This window comes from Festucalex cinctus, chromosome 19 (genome assembly GCF_051991245.1).
Source record: "Festucalex cinctus isolate MCC-2025b chromosome 19, RoL_Fcin_1.0, whole genome shotgun sequence".
NCBI lineage: Eukaryota > Metazoa > Chordata > Actinopteri > Syngnathiformes > Syngnathidae > Festucalex > Festucalex cinctus.
This window is the reverse complement of record NC_135429.1, coordinates 3,903,136-3,922,231: the sequence shown is the minus strand read 5'-3', so window position 1 is coordinate 3,922,231 and position 19,096 is coordinate 3,903,136. Positions and strand designations below refer to the sequence as shown.

Genomic DNA, 19,096 nt, shown 5'->3' with positions numbered 1-19,096 from the left:
TTCATTGCATGTTAATCATTGTTAAATGTCTTCCGCCATGATTTTGTTTATCTATTTTGTGTCGCATCAAATTATACTTTTTTTTTTTTTTTTTTTTTTCATTGATAAAGGCACCTTTCACATTAACACGTTGAATGTGCTGAATGATTTAAATTTGAAATAGGGAAAATTTGAATCCATTAATTTTAATGTTGTGGTGTTAGGACGTAAATAACAAGGCCAGAGTGTAGACAAAACAAAATAACGATCAATCAAAAAAAAAAAAAAAATCCTATACTTTACTAATACTATTTCAATGGATCTGCAGAGTAACACTGCCACCTAGCGCTATAATCCGGTAACACAACAAACGTGCCAGTGGATTTAATCGTGATTTTTTTTTGCTGGAGAAATGCTGATTTTTATTTATTTATGTATTTATTTATTTATTTATTTATTTTGGAAAATGTGAATTTTTGTAATGGAAAAAAATAGTAGCTCCGAAATAATGTGTGTGTGTTGAAATTGGAATGCAAAATAAGCCATGACTTTACTTGAAGAACGTGACCTGCAACTACAAAACTTTAGGAAGTATTTAAAAATGAAAGTATAAAAATAGCGGAAGAGCTCATTCTCGAACAGTGCAATGCAAGACCCTTTGTTCAAGTGATTCGCTTTCATTTATTATTATTTTTTTTTGTGGCCTAAAAAGCAATTACTGCCGTAAACCAAAGCAGTTATTTTGACAGACCACCGGGTGGCGATAGTGTGCAAAACGCCGTTGGCTTTGATTGGTCAGACCTGCAGTTCATTTGGCGCCAGGTTTGCATGACGGAATTAGTCACAGGTGCGGCAAGATGGCGGCCACCGGTAGCGTCATGACTCTCAGCTCGGTGAGCACGCGGACAAACAAACAAATGTTTGGCGTTTGTTGCCGTTTTTGACGACGACGTTTTGCTTTTTTTGCAGGATTTCCGCGCGTTCGGGACGCAGCAGCATTTGAGGTTTGAACACGGTTTTGTCACAATTCACTTCCGGTTGCTTTGAACAAGCACACGAATGAAGTTACCAACAAACAATTGTGTATGCGTGCTTTGCAGGCTGGAAGAGGAGCCGAATGGGACGAAGAAAATGAACAATTCCTCAAGTCAAGAATCAAGCGACACACAAAAGTTTGATATGTATAACGTGTGGGGAGCATGTGGACAAAATGGCGGCGCGGTGTTTATCGCTGGGGTGCGGCTTGGTTGACTTTAGCGATGGGTGCCAAACGTGTGTTATGCTAGGAAGGTTGGATTGAAATGAGGACAGGTGTGGAAAGGTTCTCAGAACTGATGCTTGGAGTTGTCTTACTTGAGGTGGTTTGCAGTTGTGGCTTGTCTGGATCCAGACTAGAGTGGCTTTTTCTTGTTGTGTGAAGTTGGCAATTGAAATTAACGTGTGCAGAGTAGGCTTTGAGAAAGGACTCCGTCAAATAAAACTCAATTATGTATTTATTTTTTCCCCTTACTGTGTTTCAGGGTTGTGGCACCAGATTTGGTGAGGGGTACCAAGAGGAACTGGACCATGGTAATGATTGTGTACAAAAAAAATGGTGGTAATGTACATAAACAAGCCAAGGAAATATAAAAATATAAAATCCTTTTATAATAGTTTTCACTGTTTGTTGGGGCACGGTCAGATGAGTCCGAGCATTTAAAACCTTTGAGGTCGACATCGCCATCTTTCCAGACATTGATTGTGAACAATCTGTCACATGATCAGGTTTCAGCTTTACAAAACTGTGCAGGGTGCCCAAAGTTTTTCAGATGTCATGATTTCTGTTCATTTGAAAATGTAAATAATGAAAATAATTTTTTTATTTATTTTGGCTTTGATTAGGGGTTGGCTTTGATTGTTCAGGCCTGCAGCTCATTTGGAGACAGGTGTGCAGGAGGTGATTCATCAAGTGCTGTTCACAGGTAACGACAAAATGGTGACGGCACACGTGTGGCCTTTTCTCAGGTTAGTGACAGTTGAGCAAGTGTTTGGCGTTTGTTTCCGTTTCTCACGATGCCATTTTGTTTGTTGCAGGATTTTCACACGACGGCATTTTTTAGGTTTGAGCGCACGCGTCAAAATTCATTCCATTTGGTACTTTGTGTCCTCTTCCATCTTTCTCCTTTTTTTTTTTTTTTTTTTTTTTTTTTTAAAAAAGCTGGCCAGCTTTTGTTTTTGTTTTTTGTGTTTGTAAATGACACTTGAAGGTTGTCTTTGTGAATTGAACTGCAGCATATGCATATTGGTTCTATCATGCTTTTATTTCTGCTGGTATGTTACTTTGTTTTTAATAATTTCTTTGGTCATGATTTATTCATTTTTTGTGCTCGATTGAGCGATTGAGCAGCGAACAATTTGAGTTCAACAGCTAGCGGGAGACAAACGAAAGGGAAATGAAACTTTTCCTACAACAACAAAGCCCACTTTTATATGAATTTGTATTTGTGGAATGTTCAATAGTTTGAATGCATTATTTGACTTCATTTTCAAACTGAGTCTCTGAGAAAATGTACCGACATTTGTCTCAAGGTCTGAGGTGGACCACTTCCCAAACAGGTGCGACTCTGGAAGATTCTGCATCGACGGGCCACATGAGGAAGAACCACTTCAACTTTTAAAATGGAGTCTCATGATGCTGGTTTTTTGTTGTTGTTGTACATTGTGCAACACTGCGTTGCAGCCGGGTCATTCTGGACGGGGTTCGATCCCTCCATCTGTGCTCCCGTTTCAAGGTTCTTTTGATGACGGAGGGCGACACGAATGCACTTGACATGTGGAGAAGAAGCCCGTCGTGTAATATAAGTAAAAATGGTCCAAATTTGTGTGCTTGCTTTTCAGGGTGGAAGAGGAACCGGAAAGGCTGGGCAAAGGTCACAAAATGTGACAATTGGAAAAAGTAGTGGTGAAGATTGCACTCACTTGTTTTTCTCAGAGTGCAAGTGTTTATATTTCAGACCGCTAATTTTTGTATTGTACCCCCACCCTGTTTTCCTGTGGCTGATGTTGCAAGGTTGTTGAAGAGGCACCAAGATCCAAAAGAAAAGGGCAAGAAAACCGACACGGAAATGAAATGATTTCAAATGTAGCGCTGTAGTTTTTCTCCCCTTAATTGCAGTGTGAAGAAGCCGCTTGGGATGTGAGACAGCAAGTACAACCAGAGCAGATTCCAAACCAGAAGTGCACAACATATGGAAAAGATCCTGCTGAATGGAAAGGCTGGACACGGGTAACAAATCACATGGCAATTTAATGCGAGGGGCACAGCTCACTTATTTTTTGTTTTTTGCAGGGCTCGCTCGTGGAGCTGGAAAGAGGAGCAGTTCCCTCAAGTGACTCACAAATGAGTATCATGGGTCCAAGGGGTGTCTCGAACAGGAGGGGGCGGAGTTGTGAGATTTATGGCCTGGTTAAGTGGAGTGAGGGGTTGTTGTTGTTGTTGTTGTTTGGAAAGGTTGATGGCAAAGAGGGCAGGCATGGACAGTTTTTTTGGAGCTGATGTTTGGATGGTCTGAGATGGTCTGTTGTTGTTTCGAAAGGTTGAGGGCAGGTGTGGACAGTTTTTGGAGCTGATGGTTGGACACGTGGTTGTCTTTGGAAAAGACGGTCTGAGATGGTCAGCCAGTTGTTCGGTTTGTCTGGATCCAGAGCAGCTTTTGGTTGTTTGATGATTTGGAAGCTGGTGTGTACAGTGCAGGCAGATTTTCAGCAAGGCGCCAATCATATTGATCAAAACAAATGAAAGATTTGACTGTGTTTCAGGATTGTGGAGGCACCGGATCGGCCGAGCAGGACCAAGAGGAACTGGACCAAGGTAAGGAGTACATGGACCAAGTGACACGCATGCAACTAATAGTGTTATTCTTTTTGCAGTTTTGCATGGTAGACGAGTCAAATGGGTCAAGAAAAAAACCAAATCAGGTCATGAACACAAATGCCAATCAAACGAGTCGAGCTTCGGAATACGGCCCAAACGTCACATGCTGCTTGTTTTTTGGCAGAAGACCGGAAGGTTCTGAGTTAACCGACAGTCGCCACCGCCGACTCCACGAGCACTTTCGTCAGCGCCGTCCTCGACATTGACCGTCACAAATGTTGCATGGAGCCACCGCGTCCAGATGTGCTTGCGTCGCACCGGCCTCATCGTCCATCAGTGAGCCTGCAGTCGACTTGAACCTTCGTGAGATCGTCAACCGTGATGGAGCATGTCATGTCAATTATTATTATTATTATTTTTTAAAGTATTGTTCATAATTTTGTGTCCACTCTTTTCCTTCCCATCTTGATTGCTTGCAGGCTGTGTTGGAGGATGGCCAAGAAGCGCAAAGACTGTTTTGTAGAGCGGACGATGACTCGACTGGATGAAAGTAACTACAAAGTAAAATATGGTGATATGTACACACTCGGGATGTAACAATTTCCCAACATCACGATACATATCATGATATGAAGCTCACGAGACGATAATTATCACGATATTGTGGAGAGTTTGGTGATATTTTAAAAAAAGGTCACAATATTGTCAAAAGAATGAGCTCATACTAAGAAAAATAAAGCACAATATTGTGCTTTTGTACATTACGTAAATGTTATGTTTTATTATTACTCTATTATTATGATGTGTTAATGCACACAAACACATTGAGTTCCTCCACATAATGGCTTGCTGCACAGGCATATTAAGTTCCCCATTATCTGACAATTAACAGATTTTAAACATCCCTCATGAAAATACAATTGCACTAAAAAAAAAAATAGCCTCCAGAGGGTGTTGGAACTGCACAAATTGAAATACACTTAACTTTTTTTTTTTTTTTCCCCAGATGTTGCATTTAAATATCGTGAACATGACGACGATATTGTGGCAGTTTTAATATCACGATATTGGGCTTATTACATCACTAGTACACACTATACTATACACTACCATGTATTTTTTTTTCCAAGGGGGGAAAAAACCCCCCATCTATATAAGGCTTTTTTTTTTTTTTTGTCTGTTTTTTTCCCCTTTAAAAATGACCATGTATAACAGGGTTCACCAATTTTGGTCCTCAAGGTCTGGAGTCCTGCAAGTTTTAGCTGTTTTTGCTGACCAACAAGCCTGATACGAAAGATCGTGATTGTTATCAGGCATGCTGATGAACTGATAATAATGAAATTAGGTGTGCTAGTGGGCGGAAACATCTAAAACCTGCAGGACTCAGCACCATGAGGACTGGAATTGGTGAACTCCGATACATTTTTTTTTTTTTATTAAACATTTTTAAAAATTTTCATTTTTTTTAAAATGGATGCCTGTGTTGCAGGGGAGAGCATTGTTTGGAGAGGATGTGACCAGCACCAAATTGTGTTTTGTTTTGCATTGTGGATGATGGATGAGACGCAAGGTGAGGAAATGTACCCAAAAAAAATTTGGACACTCAGGCAGGTCAGAAAATTAGAATATTGAGATACTGCTTATTTTAATCATTGGTTTTCAAAAAGTGAAGCTTGCATCTTAAATTAGTAAACCAGACACTGAAATATTTCAAGCCTTTGCTTGAATTTTGATGATTTGGCGGAAAAGCCCAAGAATTTGTCTAGTATTTGTCTAGTGCTAAAAACTATGATCTGGGTTTTGTTTAAATGTAATTTGTTAATGTCAAACCAAATTTTTTTTAAATATATTTAATTCATACTCCACAGTAGTCAGAAGCTGCTTCGGGTTTTGTCCTAAACAGAGTTGTGTAATCAGCAAATAAGACACTTTTGAATGTTTTTGAGACAACACATTTATGTACAGTATAAACAGTTGAGGGCCTAGCACACATCCCTGAGGAACTCCATGAGTAACCTTCAAATGTTTTGATTGTATATTGTTAAACTGCAATTTCATAAGAATAATTTGAGAATAGGGTGTAGGACTTGATAAGTTCTTGTACTTCTCAATTTGAGCGTTGATGAATTTTTTTTTCCAACTTATATTTTCACTTCAACTTATATTTTATAGTTTGTAATGTTTTTAATATGTTGAATAAACCAATTGGCTTCAAACCAAGCAATCACTTTCACCCTCTTCTTCAGAACTTCTTAGATGTGTAATTTGGATGATTTATTTTAATTTTTTTCTTCCTCCCCTCAGGCTGGATGACGAGACGAAAGGATTCGGCAAGAGTTGTCAACAAAGTCCACACTCCATCCAAAGAAGTGACACTTGGCAGTTTTTTTTTTTTTCCCTTCCTCTACGTGAATCTCTGATGCTTTTGTTTTGTGGATTCCGCACCGAGCGACTGTGACAAGATTCTGAGGTGAACGGCGTCTGCGGAGGATTCTGCCTTGATCGGCAGGTCTTGAGCAAAGGAGCGCTTCTCCCAGGAGTCCACCTGCAGCGCTTGGGCTCGTTCAACGGAGTCGCAGGTTGTTTTGAGTCAACATTGTGTGAAATGTTTGCCCACTCGTCATCCGTTGCAGCAGGAGTCATCTTGGAAGCCGATTGGCTCTCGTCTCCGGGTTGCTCAAATGGGGTTTTGACTTTTTCCTTGGATGGTTCAGGTCAGGCAGGGGATGTCGCCAGCCTTGCGTTGACTGTTGAGACTTGTTTATAAATAAAAGGTTGCACAAACTTTATTGCAGGTTGGAGAAGGAGCCTCAAGGCCATCACGTCCAAGTGCAGCAGAGTCAAATTTTTTATTTTTTTGCTCAATTATTTGCTGTGATGCTTTTCTCAGAGTAAATGTTTATTCAGACATGTTGTTTTGCCGTACCTTGTTTTCTTGGCATGTGACTGTTGGCCATGATGGAGCATTTGGGGTTTTGTTTTCCCTTCCCATGTTGATTCCTTGCAGGCTGTGTTCGAGGGTGGCAGTGTAGTCGGATGCAAGGACCACCAGAGGAGACGACACAAACGTATACAACTGATTGTACATGTTTTGCAGAGTTGATGAGCGGAATGCCACAAAAGGCTGGATGAGGGTAACCAGGACAGAAGACGCATCCATGAAATAAGCTAGTACGTACACACTCTAATTTCTTGTTGCAATGTGGAGAAGGAGCCAGTTAGCATAACGGGCAAGGTCGCAAAATACATAAACGAGGGGCACAAAAGTAACATTTCGATTGTCACAGGACAGCTTAATAAGATGAGGGACGATTCCACGCATCAAGACGACTCAAAGATGAAAAGCTTCTTGGATCTACAGGCAAGCATGAAATTAGTGCACGTCGCTGCAAATATGCAGATGCGACAACACTCGGAGCAAAGCGTCAACTATACAAGGGGGAAGTATTATTTGTTCCATTTGGTCAGTTTGTGTCCACTCTGTCACTAACTCTCTGGGTGTGCACTGAACAACACTAACTGCATGATGGGGATTTTGTAATGAGCTGTGCTTAAATGAAACGTAAACAATATGTGTTGTGAAATATATTGACTGGATGAGGGTAAGCGGGAAGTCGACACTTTTGGAATAACTAGCGAGTAATATATACAACTATGCGCTCATGTTGTTGTTGTTGTTGTTGTTGTTGTTGTTGTTACAGTTACAGGGTGGTCAGGACCTGGTTTGGGACCAGAGGCACCTCGGAGAATCCGAACAGGGTCAGAAGTACAAAATGTGTTTGGGGAAAAACAAAACTCATGTGACAGTCACAAATGTAATAGTGTGCATTCATGTGCTTGTTTAGCAGGTTGGAAGAGGAGCCGGATGGAAGGAAAGACTGGACAAAGGTAACGAAACACATGGCAAATAAACAAGTGGCATACAAGGACACGTTTGTTTTTAATTGTTGCAGGATCCAGATTGATGGGCTGAGGAAGAGGGACGATAGCATGCATCAAATGAAGACTCCAACATGAACGTCGACAGGCACGTATGAAATGAGTGCATGTTAGAAAAGTTGCCAGCACGTTAAAACCCGTCTTATTCCCAAACCAAGAAATGTGCAGATGTGACGGCACTCCGAGAGGAAAGCGTCAACTATACAAGGTGGAAGTATATTTGTTCCACTTGTTGTTTTTCCCCCTCCACACTGTCACTAACTCGCGGGCAAGGTCTGAGGTGGACCACTTGCCTGGTGGTGGTGCAGTGGAGGTTTCTGCGTTGATTGGCAGGGCCAGGTCTTGAGGATGAACCACTTCCTTGAACAAGTCCACCTGCGGCACTTCAATTCATCAAATGTAGTCTCGTGTTGTTTGGCTCAAAATTGTTTGTCACCACGTTGTCAAATGTTGCAGCCTGGATGGACCCTGCGTTCAAAATAGGCCCAAGAACCTTCTAAAGGCTTTACATTTTTTATTATTATTTTTTTTAAACACGCCCAACTCATCAACTCAAGTTTGGATGTGGCGCATGGGTGGTAGGTGTGCGCAAGCAGCGAGTGTTGCTTTGTTCATTCAAGGTTGCAAAGAAATTCGCCAGACGCTCACAAATTGTCACATTTTCAACATGATCCAAATTTCTTGACCACCATAATTCTTAAAAGTGATATGCCAGTGTTTGGCAAAAGTCTTTGCAACATTAAACAACAAACCAAAAACTTGAGCAGTCCATGAACCCATTTTTGATTTATTTTTTATTTTTTTTTAATTGAATGTTTCTAGTGTAGATCACAGCATCTCTCATTGGCTGGGTGGGGCAGACAATTTATCAAACCAAATACAATATTGTCCAACGTGCACATTTCCGGTGTGTGAAAAAGCCACAGTAGTAAAGTTGGCATTTTTCCCCCAAATATTTTCCAAAAGGTTTGACTCTCACTCCTTGACTCAAACATGATCAATCCGCAAGGCCCACAGACACGGAAGCGGATTGTTCGATCCATCGCTGGTCCCACTGAAGTTTTTTCTTTTCTTTTCTCCTCTTCTTCAGGTGGCGTTTTAGGTCGGGGGATGCCACCCGCGAACCTTTGGCCCGCTGTCGTCTCAAGAAGTCCTTTGAGATGGTGTTTGTGAAGATCGGGCTTGACAAATGCATTTGACTTCATCTTTTAGGAAGGAGCCGGAGTCCGTCAAGTTGAACCGCAGCAGCGGCGGCCAAAGTCAAGAGTAACCATCGCGCAAGTCGTCATGTGCATTCGTGTGCTTGTTTTTCAGGGGAGAAGACGAGTCTCACAAGCTGTTGAAGTTGTTTGGGGGCCGAGCAGCTTTTTGGTTGGACTTAACGTGCAGTGCAGGCTTTGCATGAGGTTTCCATCATGATTGAGCAAGAAGAATCAAACCTTTTTTCTTTTTCTTCCTGTTTCAGGCTGAAGAACAAGAAATGTACACAAAGATGAACGGCTTCATTGCTCTTGAGTTATGTACAATTTTATTGTGTACCAACATGGATGACAACACGTTCACATAAGTCTGTTTTCTTTTTCTGGCAGTGTCCCCAAACAAAGGTGCAAGTGTTGAAGAGCAGAGCCAGCAACCTTCCAGGTTGGGCGAGTATGTCTTTTGTTTGTCTCGCGATGTTTGTCTCCACTGTCACCAACTCACTGGGTGTGCACCAACTCACACTGACTGCATGTTTGTCCTTTTTGCCTGGAAATGTGCGTCCAATCACGACGACGACGACGATGATGATGCCTGTTTGTACATCTATCAAATGTTTCAACAGGTTTTTTTGTTTTTTCCCGGGTGAAGCTGAAGCTTGCTTTACTTCTGTATGTTCCAAATGTGCTTTTCTGCTTGAATTAAAAAAATGTAACATGAGTGCAAGTTGTCTGTTTGTGATACTGGGGAGGGAGTACATTCATGATTACACATCTGTACAGTTGTTGCACTATATTTTGCCAAGCATGCTGTGTAATAAAGCATTAAAAACATGTTGCATGAAGCATCAACATATTGTCTGCTGTAATTGAAAGTACAGATCCTGACACTGCTGTTGTGAATAAAGTGAGGGTTTTTGTTGTCTGAGTTGTTCTTCTTCCCGTCATGTACTCAGGCCTGGGATTGTTGGTACTCAAAGCATGGCAAGCTGCTGATGGCTCTTCTGCTGCTGTCGGTGTGCGCTTCAGGTACCTGTGACTGCATTCAAGTGACCCTCAACACCTCAAGCTGAGGTTCATGACCTACATTTCAGATTTCAGTCCCATCCGCTTGCGATGATCTGAAACATTTCAACTTTTTGAGCCAGGGCACCAATAGCAGGCTAAGAGCTAATTAATGTGAAGGGTGACCAGTTTGATACGAGTAACTTGAACGTTTGTGTGAGGACATTTATGTTATTGATAAGCCACTTGAATGATAGACTTAAATCATAATGTCCCATCTCTGGTGGATGCTACCTGTCTAGATGTAAAGACCAGGATGCGCAGATTTTCAAACTTCAAAGCCGGGATGATTAAATAGAGCTGTCAATGTTTTTTAAAATCGTATTAATCATAAATTGCTAAATTAAAAAGGCTTTTCATCAACATTTTAGGCTTGACAAATTTAAGGAGCACCTGTTGTGTTCTTTCGATCTTCAATGTTATGACGTCTTCAACAGTTTTTGATCCGTTGCACAGGCTCATCCTCTTTTTCTAATCGGTTAATTACCTGCATAATTTAAAATTGGGGGCATTTATGAAATGCTGTACTTTGCATGTAGTTATGTTGATTTCTCAAACACAACCAGTGCGATCTTGAACATAACATCCGCTGTCAGCTAAAGGATAATCTGCGGTCAAAATTAATTGTATGATTGTGTGTTAATGCAAGATTAATGTGATATTTTTTGTGATTAAGTACTTAATTCAATAATTCAATACAATTCACCAAAATTAATAGCTAGTCAGTCTTCATGGCGGGGTGGGGGGTCCTAATATTATACTAATACTATAATAAAATATATAATACATATATATATATGTATATATATGTATAATATAATATACTCTAATAATATATAGTATATTAATCATTATATATCAATTATCAATATCAATTATATAATAATTGACAGTTGAATAGCACTAAACAAGTCCATTAAATCGCCGTTTTCCAACTTTTTTTTTCTCTGTCACAAAAGTCATTGACAAGTCCGAACATCCGGGCATTTGATATTTCTCCAATACAACACAATGCAAATGATTCCTTAAAACTGCGTAAAAAAAATTACGTATTGTAGTTTTTGCCTGTGACTATCATGCAAACCAGGCGTATTGCTATAGTAGTCCAACGATATTTCATCACATTTTGAAATCGTAATAATCCTCACAAATCAAATGAGTAATTTTAGTCATTCCAAGGATCCAAAGGCCATGCTTTTCAATAAGATGAGAGCGTCATTCACGGAGGTGGCCGCCATTTTGACTCATGACGTAAACTCGTAATTGACAATTGGAAGCTGGCGGTGCCGTGTACCTCGCGCTGGTCACGCATTGCAATACAGTACAGTACTAGAAATATACCGTTGAAAAGCTTGACCGTGCGACCGCCAGTGGGTAGTAGGAATACATTTCCCATAATTACTAGCGGCAAAAGCAGGAAGTATTTCTAGTTCCGGTCAATGGCGATCGCTTGCTTTTGCAGGAGTTGCATATGGCAGGCCGCGCTTCAGGACCATTTTACACTAAATAACTGTGTAGAAATACATTTCCCATAATTACTAGCTGCAAAAGCAGGAAGTATTTCTAGTTCCGGTCAATGGCGATCGCTTGCCATTGCAGGAGTTGCATATGGCAGGCCGTGCTTCAGGACCATTTTACACGGAATAACTGTTTTAAAAATAAAATTAGAAAACAACTTGGAAAAAAGTAGAGAAGAACGTTTGCATGTTAATTCCACAGATAGAAAGCTGAGTATAGTTACTTTGATATCGAGATCATTGTTTCATATCCTGTAGGGAATCACATTCATTGTTACGTTGACTTTTGACAGAGGTTATTGATACGCACAGTTGGGAGCGAAACAAGGTTAGGATTAGGGTTAGTTGCAGACAATACACAGATATTTGCATTTGACACAGTGAGGCTCGAACCCTGGACCTCAGGGTTCGCAAGCGGCGTACTTCACCACTCGACTATCGGTACGCTGAGGGTGACCGCCGCTCTGCGTCCTTATATGTGAAACAATCCCATTTTTCAGGCCAGGGGGCGCGTCTCTCAGGAAACAAAAGACAAAAGTGCGCAGAGTCCGGAGGCCGTCGTTGCCACTCTGGTCCAGCGGTCAAGGTTACCGCTTGCCGCACCGCGGGTCCCGGGTTCTAATCCAGCCGCGGGCAGCTTCACGCATACAAACGAATTATATTGTAGTCACAATCATATAGCATACAATATATATATATATATGTAATTATATATATATATTACTTACTCAATTAAAAACTATATATAGGTAAATAGGTAGCTTCTGCTAGCTATAATGCTTATAAACAATATTTATATTTATTTGTTAATTGACTCACACCAAGCCCCGCCCTCAACCCATCCCTTACCTACCACCATACTGTATTGTTAGTGACTACATATATACAGAAGCCCTGCCCCCTACCCACTATATAGTCGCCCCGCCCACTACCCACTAGCTTACTATATACAGTACTAGCATGTAGTAAGCTAGTGGGTAGGGGGCGGGGCTTCGCCTAGCTTACTATATACAGTACTAGCATGTAGTAAGCTAGTGGGTAGGGGGCGGGGCGAAGCCCCGCCCCCTACCCACTAGCTTACTATATACAGTACTAGCATGTAGTAAGCTAGTAGGTAGGGGGCGGGGCTTCGCCCCGCCCCCTACCCACTAGCTTACTATATACAGTACTAGCATGTAGTAAGCTAGTAGGTAGGGGGCGGGGCGAAGCCCCGCCCCCTACCTACTAGCTTACTATATACAGTACTAGCATGTAGTAAGCTAGTAGGTAGGGGGCGGGGCGAAGCCCCGCCCCCTACCTACTAGCTTACTATATACAGTACTAGCATGTAGTAAGCTAGTAGGTAGGGGGCGGGGCAAGCTAGTAGGTACCTACTAGCTTACTATATACAGTACTAGCATGTAGTAAGCTAGTAGGTAGGGGGCGGGGCTTCGCCCCGCCCCCTACCCACTAGCTTACTATATACAGTACTAGCATGTAGTAAGCTAGTAGGTAGGGGGCGGGGCGAAGCCCCGCCCCCTACCTACTAGCTTACTATATACAGTACTAGCATGTAGTAAGCTAGTGGGTAGGGGGCGGGGCTTCGCCCCGCCCCCTACCCACTAGCTTACTATATACAGTACTAGCATGTAGTAAGCTAGTGGGTAGGGGGCGGGGCGAAGCCCCGCCCCCTACCCACTAGCTTACTATATACAGTACTAGCATGTAGTAAGCTAGTAGGTAGGGGGCGGGGCTTCGCCCCGCCCCCTACCTACTAGCTTACTATATACAGTACTAGCATGTAGTAAGCTAGTAGGTAGGGGGCGGGGCGAAGCCCCGCCCCCTACCCACTAGCTTACTATATACAGTACTAGCATGTAGTAAGCTAGTAGGTAGGGGGCAGGGCAAGCTAGTAGGTACCTACTAGCTTACTATATACAGTACTAGCATGTAGTAAGCTAGTAGGTAGGGGGCGGGGCGAAGCTACTACCTACCTACTAGCTTACTATATACAGTACTAGCATGTAGTAAGCTAGTGGCTACCTACTAGCTTACTATATACAGTACTAGCATGTAGTAAGCTAGTAGGTAGGGGGCGGGGCGAAGCCCCGCCCCCTACCTACTAGCTTACTATATACAGTACTAGCTTCGCCCCGCCCCCTACCCACTAGCTTACTATATACAGTACTAGCATGTAGTAAGCTAGTAGGTAGGGGGCGGGGCGAAGCCCCGCCCCCTACCTACTAGCTTACTATATACAGTACTAGCATGTAGTAAGCTAGTGGGTAGGGGGCGGGGCTTCGCCCCGCCCCCTACCCACTAGCTTACTATATACAGTACTAGCATGTAGTAAGCTAGTGGGTAGGGGGCGGGGCTTCTATATATATGTAGTCACTAATAATACAGTATGGTGGTAGGTAGGGGATGGGTTGAGGGCGGGGCTTGGTGTGAGTCAATTAACAAATAAATATAAATATTGTTTATAAGCATTATAGCTAGCAGTAGCTACCTATTTACCTATATATAGTCTTTAATTGAGTAAGTAATATGTATATAATTATATATATATATTGTATGCTATATGATTGTGACTACAATATAATTCGTTTGTATGCGTGAAGCTGCCCGCGGCTGGATTAGAACCCGGGACCCGCGGTGCGGCAAGCGGTAACCTTGACCGCTGGACCAGAGTGGCAACGACGGCCTCCGGACTCTGCGCACTTTTGTCTTTTGTTTCCTAAGAGACGCGCCCCCTGGCCTGAAAAATGGGATTGTTTCACATATAAGGACGCAGAGCGGCGGTCACCCTCAGCGTACCGATAGTCGAGTGGTGAAGTACGCCGCTTGCGAACCCTGAGGTCCAGGGTTCGAGCCTCACTGTGTCAAATGCAAATATCTGTGTATTGTCTGCAACTAACCCTAATCCTAACCTTGTTTCGCTCCCAACTGTGCGTATCAATAACCTCTGTCAAAAGTCAACGTAACAATGAATGTGATTCCCTACAGGATATGAAACAATGATCTCGATATCAAAGTAACTATACTCAGCTTTCTATCTGTGGAATTAACATGCAAACGTTCTTCTCTACTTTTTTCCAAGTTGTTTTCTAATTTTATTTTTACAGTTATATAACAGTTATTCCGTGTAAAATGGTTCTGAAGCACGGCCTGCCATATGCAACTCCTGCAATGGCAAGCGATCGCCATTGACCGGAACTAGAAATACTTCCTGCTTTTGCAGCTGGTAATTATGGGAAATGTATTTCTACAGTTATTTCGTGTAAAATGGTCCTGAAGCACCGCCTGCCATATGCAACTCCTGCAATGGCAAGCGATCGCCATTGACCGGAACTAGAAATACTTCCTGCTTTTTCCGCTAGTAATTATGGGAAATGTATTCCTACTACCCACTGGCGGTCGCACGGTCAAGCTTTTCAACGGTATATTTCTAGTACTGTACTGTATTGCAATGCGTGACCAGCGCGAGGTACACGGCACCGCCAGCTTCCAATTGTCAATTACGAGTTTACGTCATGAGTCAAAATGGCGGCCACCTCCGTGAATGACGCTCTCATCTTATTGAAAAGCATGGCCTTTGGATCCTTGGAATGACTAAAATTACTCATTTGATTTGTGAGGATTATTTCGATTTCAAAATGTGATGAAATATCATTGGACTACTATAGCAATACGCCTGGTTTGCATGATAGTCACAGGCAAAAACTACAATACGTAATTTTTTTTTAACGCAGTTTTAAGGAATCATTTGCATTGTGTTGTATTGGAGAAATATCAAATGCCCGGATGTTCGGACTTGTCAATGACTTTTGTGACAGAGAAAAAAAAAGTTGGAAAACGGCGATTGAATGGACTTGTTTAGTGCTATTCAACTGTCAATTATTATATAATTGATATTGATAATAATTGATATATGATTAATATACTATATAGTATTAGAGTATATTATATTATACATATATATATATATATATATATATATATATATATATATATATATATATATACATACATATATATATATATATATATATTATATATTATATTATAGTGTTAGTATAATATTAGGACCCCCCACCCCGCCATGAAGACTGACTAGCTATTAATTTTGGTGAATTGTATTGAATTAAGTACTTAATCACAAAAAATATCACATTAATCTTGCATTAACACACAATCATACAATTAATTTTGACCGCAGATGATCCTTTAGCTGACAGCGGATGTTATGTTCAAGGTCGCACAGGTTGTGTTTGAGAAATCAACATAACTACATGCATTAAAGTACATTTCATAAATGCCCCCAATTTTAAATTATGCAGGTAATTAACCGATTAGAAAAAGAGGATGAGCCTGTGCAACGGATCAAAAACTGTTGAAGACGTCATAACATTGAAGATCGAAAGAACACAACAGGTGCTCCTTAAATTTGTCAAGCCTAAAATGTTGATGAAAAGCCTTTTTAATTTAGCAATTTATGATTAATACGATTTTAAAAAACATTGACAGCTCTATTTAATCATCCCGGCTTTGAAGTTTGAAAATCTGCGCATCCTGGTCTTTACATCTAGACAGGTAGCATCCAAGGATCCCACCAGAGATGGGACATTATGATTTAAGTCTATCATTCAAGTGGCTTATCAATAACATAAGTGTCCTCACGCAAACGTTCAAGTTACTCGTATCAAACTGGTCACCATTCACATTAATTAGCTCTTAGCCTGCTATGGGTGCCCTGGCTCAAAAAGTTGAAATGTTTCAGATCATCGCAAGCGGATGGGACTGAAATCTGAAATGTAGGTCATGAACCTCAGCTTGAGGTGTTGAGGGTCACTTGAATGCAGTCACAGGTACCTGAAGCGCACACCGACAGCAGCAGAAGAGCCATCAGCAGCTTGCCATGCTTTGAGTACCAACAATCCCAGGCCTGAGTACATGACGGGAAGAAGAACAACTCAGACAACAAAAACCCTCACTTTATTCACAACAGCAGTGTCAGGATCTGTACTTTCAATTACAGCAGACAATATGTTGATGCTTCATGCAACATGTTTTTAATGCTTTATTACACAGCATGCTTGGCAAAATATAGTGCAACAACTGTACAGATGTGTAATCATGAATGTACTCCCTCCCCAGTATCACAAACAGACAACTTGCAATTATGTTACATTTTTTAATTCAAGCAGAAAAGCACATTTGGAACATACAGAAGTAAAGCAAGCTTCAGCTTCACCCGGGAAAAAACAAAAAAACCTGTTGAAACATTTGATAGATGTACAAACAGGCATCATCATGATCGTCGTCGTCGTCGTGATTGGACGCACATTTCCAGGCAAAAAGGACAAACATGCAGTCAGTGTGAGTTGGTGCACACCCAGTGAGTTGGTGACAGTGGAGACAAACATCACGAGACAAACAAAAGACATACTCGCCCAACCTGGAAGGTTGCTGGTTCTGCTCTTCCACACTTGCACCTTTGTTTGAGCCAGAAAAAGAAGACAGACTCATGTGAATGAATTCTTGGGCTTTTCCGCCAAATCATCAAAATTCAAGCAAAGGCTTGAAATATTTCAGTGTCTGGTTTACTAATTTAAGATGCAAGCTTCACTTTTTGAAAACCAATGATTAAAATAAGCAGTATCTCAATATTCTAATTTTCTGACCTGCCTGAGTGTCCAAATTTTTTTTGGGTACATTTCCTCACCTTGCGTCTCATCCATCATCCACAATGCAAAACAAAACACAATTTGGTGCTGGTCACATCCTCTCCAAACAATGCTCTGCCCTGCAACACAGACATCCATTTTTTAAAAAATGAAAATTTTTAAAAATGTTTAAATAATAAAAATAAAAAATGTATCGGAGTTCACCAATTCCAGTCCTCATGGTGCTGAGTCCTGCAGGTTTTAGAGGTTTCCGCCCACTAGCACACCTAATTTCATATTATCAGTTCATCAGCATGCCTGATAACAATCATGATCTTTCGTATCAGGCTTGTTGGTCAGCAAAAACAGCTAAAACTTGCAGGACTCCAGACCTTGAGGACCAAAATTGGTGAACCCTGTTATACATGGTCATTTTTAAAGGGGAAAAAAACAGGAAAAAAAAAAAAAGCCTTATATAGATGAGGGGGTTTTTCCCCCCTTTGGAAAAAAAAATACATGGTAGTGTATTGTATAGTGTGTACTAGTGATGTAATAAGCCCAATATCGTGATATTAAAACTGCCACAATATCGTCGTCATGTTCACGATATTTAAATGCAACATCTGGGAAGAAAAAAAAAAAAAAAAGTTAAGTGTATTTCAATTTGTGCAGTTCCAACACCCTCTGGAGGCTATTTTTTTTTTTTTAGTGCAATTGAATTTTCATGAGGGATGTTTAAAATCTGTTAATTGTCAGATAATGGGGAACTTAATATGCCTGTGAAGCAAGCCATTATGTGGAGGAACTCAATGTGTTTGTGTGCATTAACACATCATAATAATAGAGTAATAATAAAACATAACATTTATGTAATGTACAAAAGCACAATATTGTGCTTTATTTTTCTTAGTATGAGCTCATTCTTTTGACAATATTGTGACCTTTTTTTTAAATATCACCAAACTCTCCACAATATCGTGATAATTATCGTCTCGTGAGCTTCATATCATGATATGTATCGTGATGTTGGGAAATTGTTACATCCCGAGTGTGTACATATCACCATATTTTACTTTGTAGTTACTTTCATCCAGTCGAGTCATCGTCCGCTCTACAAAACAGTCTTTGCGCTTCTTGGCCATCCTCCAACACAGCCTGCAAGCAATCAAGATGGGAAGGAAAAGAGTGGACACAAAATTATGAACAATACTTTTAAAAAATAAATAAATAAATAATTGACATGACATGCGCCATCACGGTTGACGATCTCACGAAGGTTCAAGTCGACTGCAGGCTCACTGATGGACGATGAGGCCGGTGCGACGCAAGCACATCTGGACGCGGTGGCTCCATGCAACATTTGTGACGGTCAATGTCGAGGACGGCGCTGACGAAAGTGCTCGTGGAGTCGGCGGTGGCGACTGTCGGTTAACTCAGAACCTTCCGGTCTTCTGCCAAAAAACACAAGCAGCATGTGACGTTTGGGCCGTATTCCGAAGCTCGACTCGTTTGATTGGCATTTGTGTTCATGACCTGATTTGGTTTTTTTCTTGACCCATTTGACTCGTCTACCATGCAAAACTGCAAAAAGAATAACACTATTAGTTGCATGCGTGTCACTTGGTCCAGTTCCTCTTGGTCCCGCTCGGCCGATCCGGTGCCTCCACAATCCTGAAACACAGTCAAATCTTTCATTTGTTTTGATCAATATGATTGGCGCCTTGCTGAAAATCTGCCTGCACTGTACACACCAGCTTCCAAATCATCAAACAACCAAAAGCTGCTCTGGATCCAGACAAACCGAACAACTGGCTGACCATCTCAGACCGTCCTTTCCAAAGACAACCACGTGTCCAACCATCAGCTCCAAAAACTGTCCACACCTGCCCTCAACCTTTCGAA

At 41.3% G+C, this 19,096-nt stretch overlaps 2 protein-coding genes across 10 annotated transcripts; one reads left to right on the top strand and one right to left on the bottom strand.

Annotated features, from left to right (window-relative positions):
- Positions 1-483: 483 nt before the first annotated feature.
- Positions 484-9,889, top strand: LOC144007305 (uncharacterized). 9 transcript variants are annotated; one of them, XM_077506835.1, is made up of 13 exons: positions 662-872; positions 949-983; positions 1,080-3,829; positions 3,889-3,936; positions 4,017-4,195; positions 4,312-4,393; positions 5,322-5,402; positions 6,137-7,003; positions 7,120-7,193; positions 7,534-7,591; positions 7,678-7,720; positions 7,786-7,859; positions 9,361-9,889. In XM_077506835.1, exons 9-12 carry the CDS (start codon positions 7,134-7,136, stop codon positions 7,847-7,849), a joined length of 225 nt encoding a protein of 74 aa, XP_077362961.1. In that variant the 5' UTR covers positions 662-872; positions 949-983; positions 1,080-3,829; positions 3,889-3,936; positions 4,017-4,195; positions 4,312-4,393; positions 5,322-5,402; positions 6,137-7,003; positions 7,120-7,133; the 3' UTR covers positions 7,850-7,859; positions 9,361-9,889. The 9 variants fall into 9 exon arrangements, with proteins under 9 accessions (XP_077362955.1, XP_077362956.1, XP_077362953.1 ...); XM_077506834.1 differs by having other exon boundaries at positions 8,862-9,889; XM_077506833.1 differs by lacking the exons at positions 7,120-7,193; positions 7,534-7,591; positions 7,678-7,720; positions 7,786-7,859; positions 9,361-9,889 and having other exon boundaries at positions 661-872; positions 4,020-4,168; positions 4,312-4,382; positions 6,137-6,742.
- Positions 9,890-11,950: 2,061 nt separating this feature from the next.
- On the bottom strand, positions 11,951-18,716 carry LOC144007740 (uncharacterized). Its single transcript, XM_077507600.1, has 7 exons — positions 18,494-18,716; positions 18,279-18,349; positions 17,254-17,334; positions 16,803-17,023; positions 16,401-16,473; positions 12,141-12,186; positions 11,951-12,065 (listed from the first exon to the last, which is right to left on the bottom strand). The coding sequence occupies exons 1-7, from the start codon at positions 18,526-18,528 to the stop codon at positions 11,951-11,953; spliced, it is 642 nt and encodes a 213-aa protein (XP_077363726.1). The 5' UTR covers positions 18,529-18,716.
- Positions 18,717-19,096: the final 380 nt, after the last annotated feature.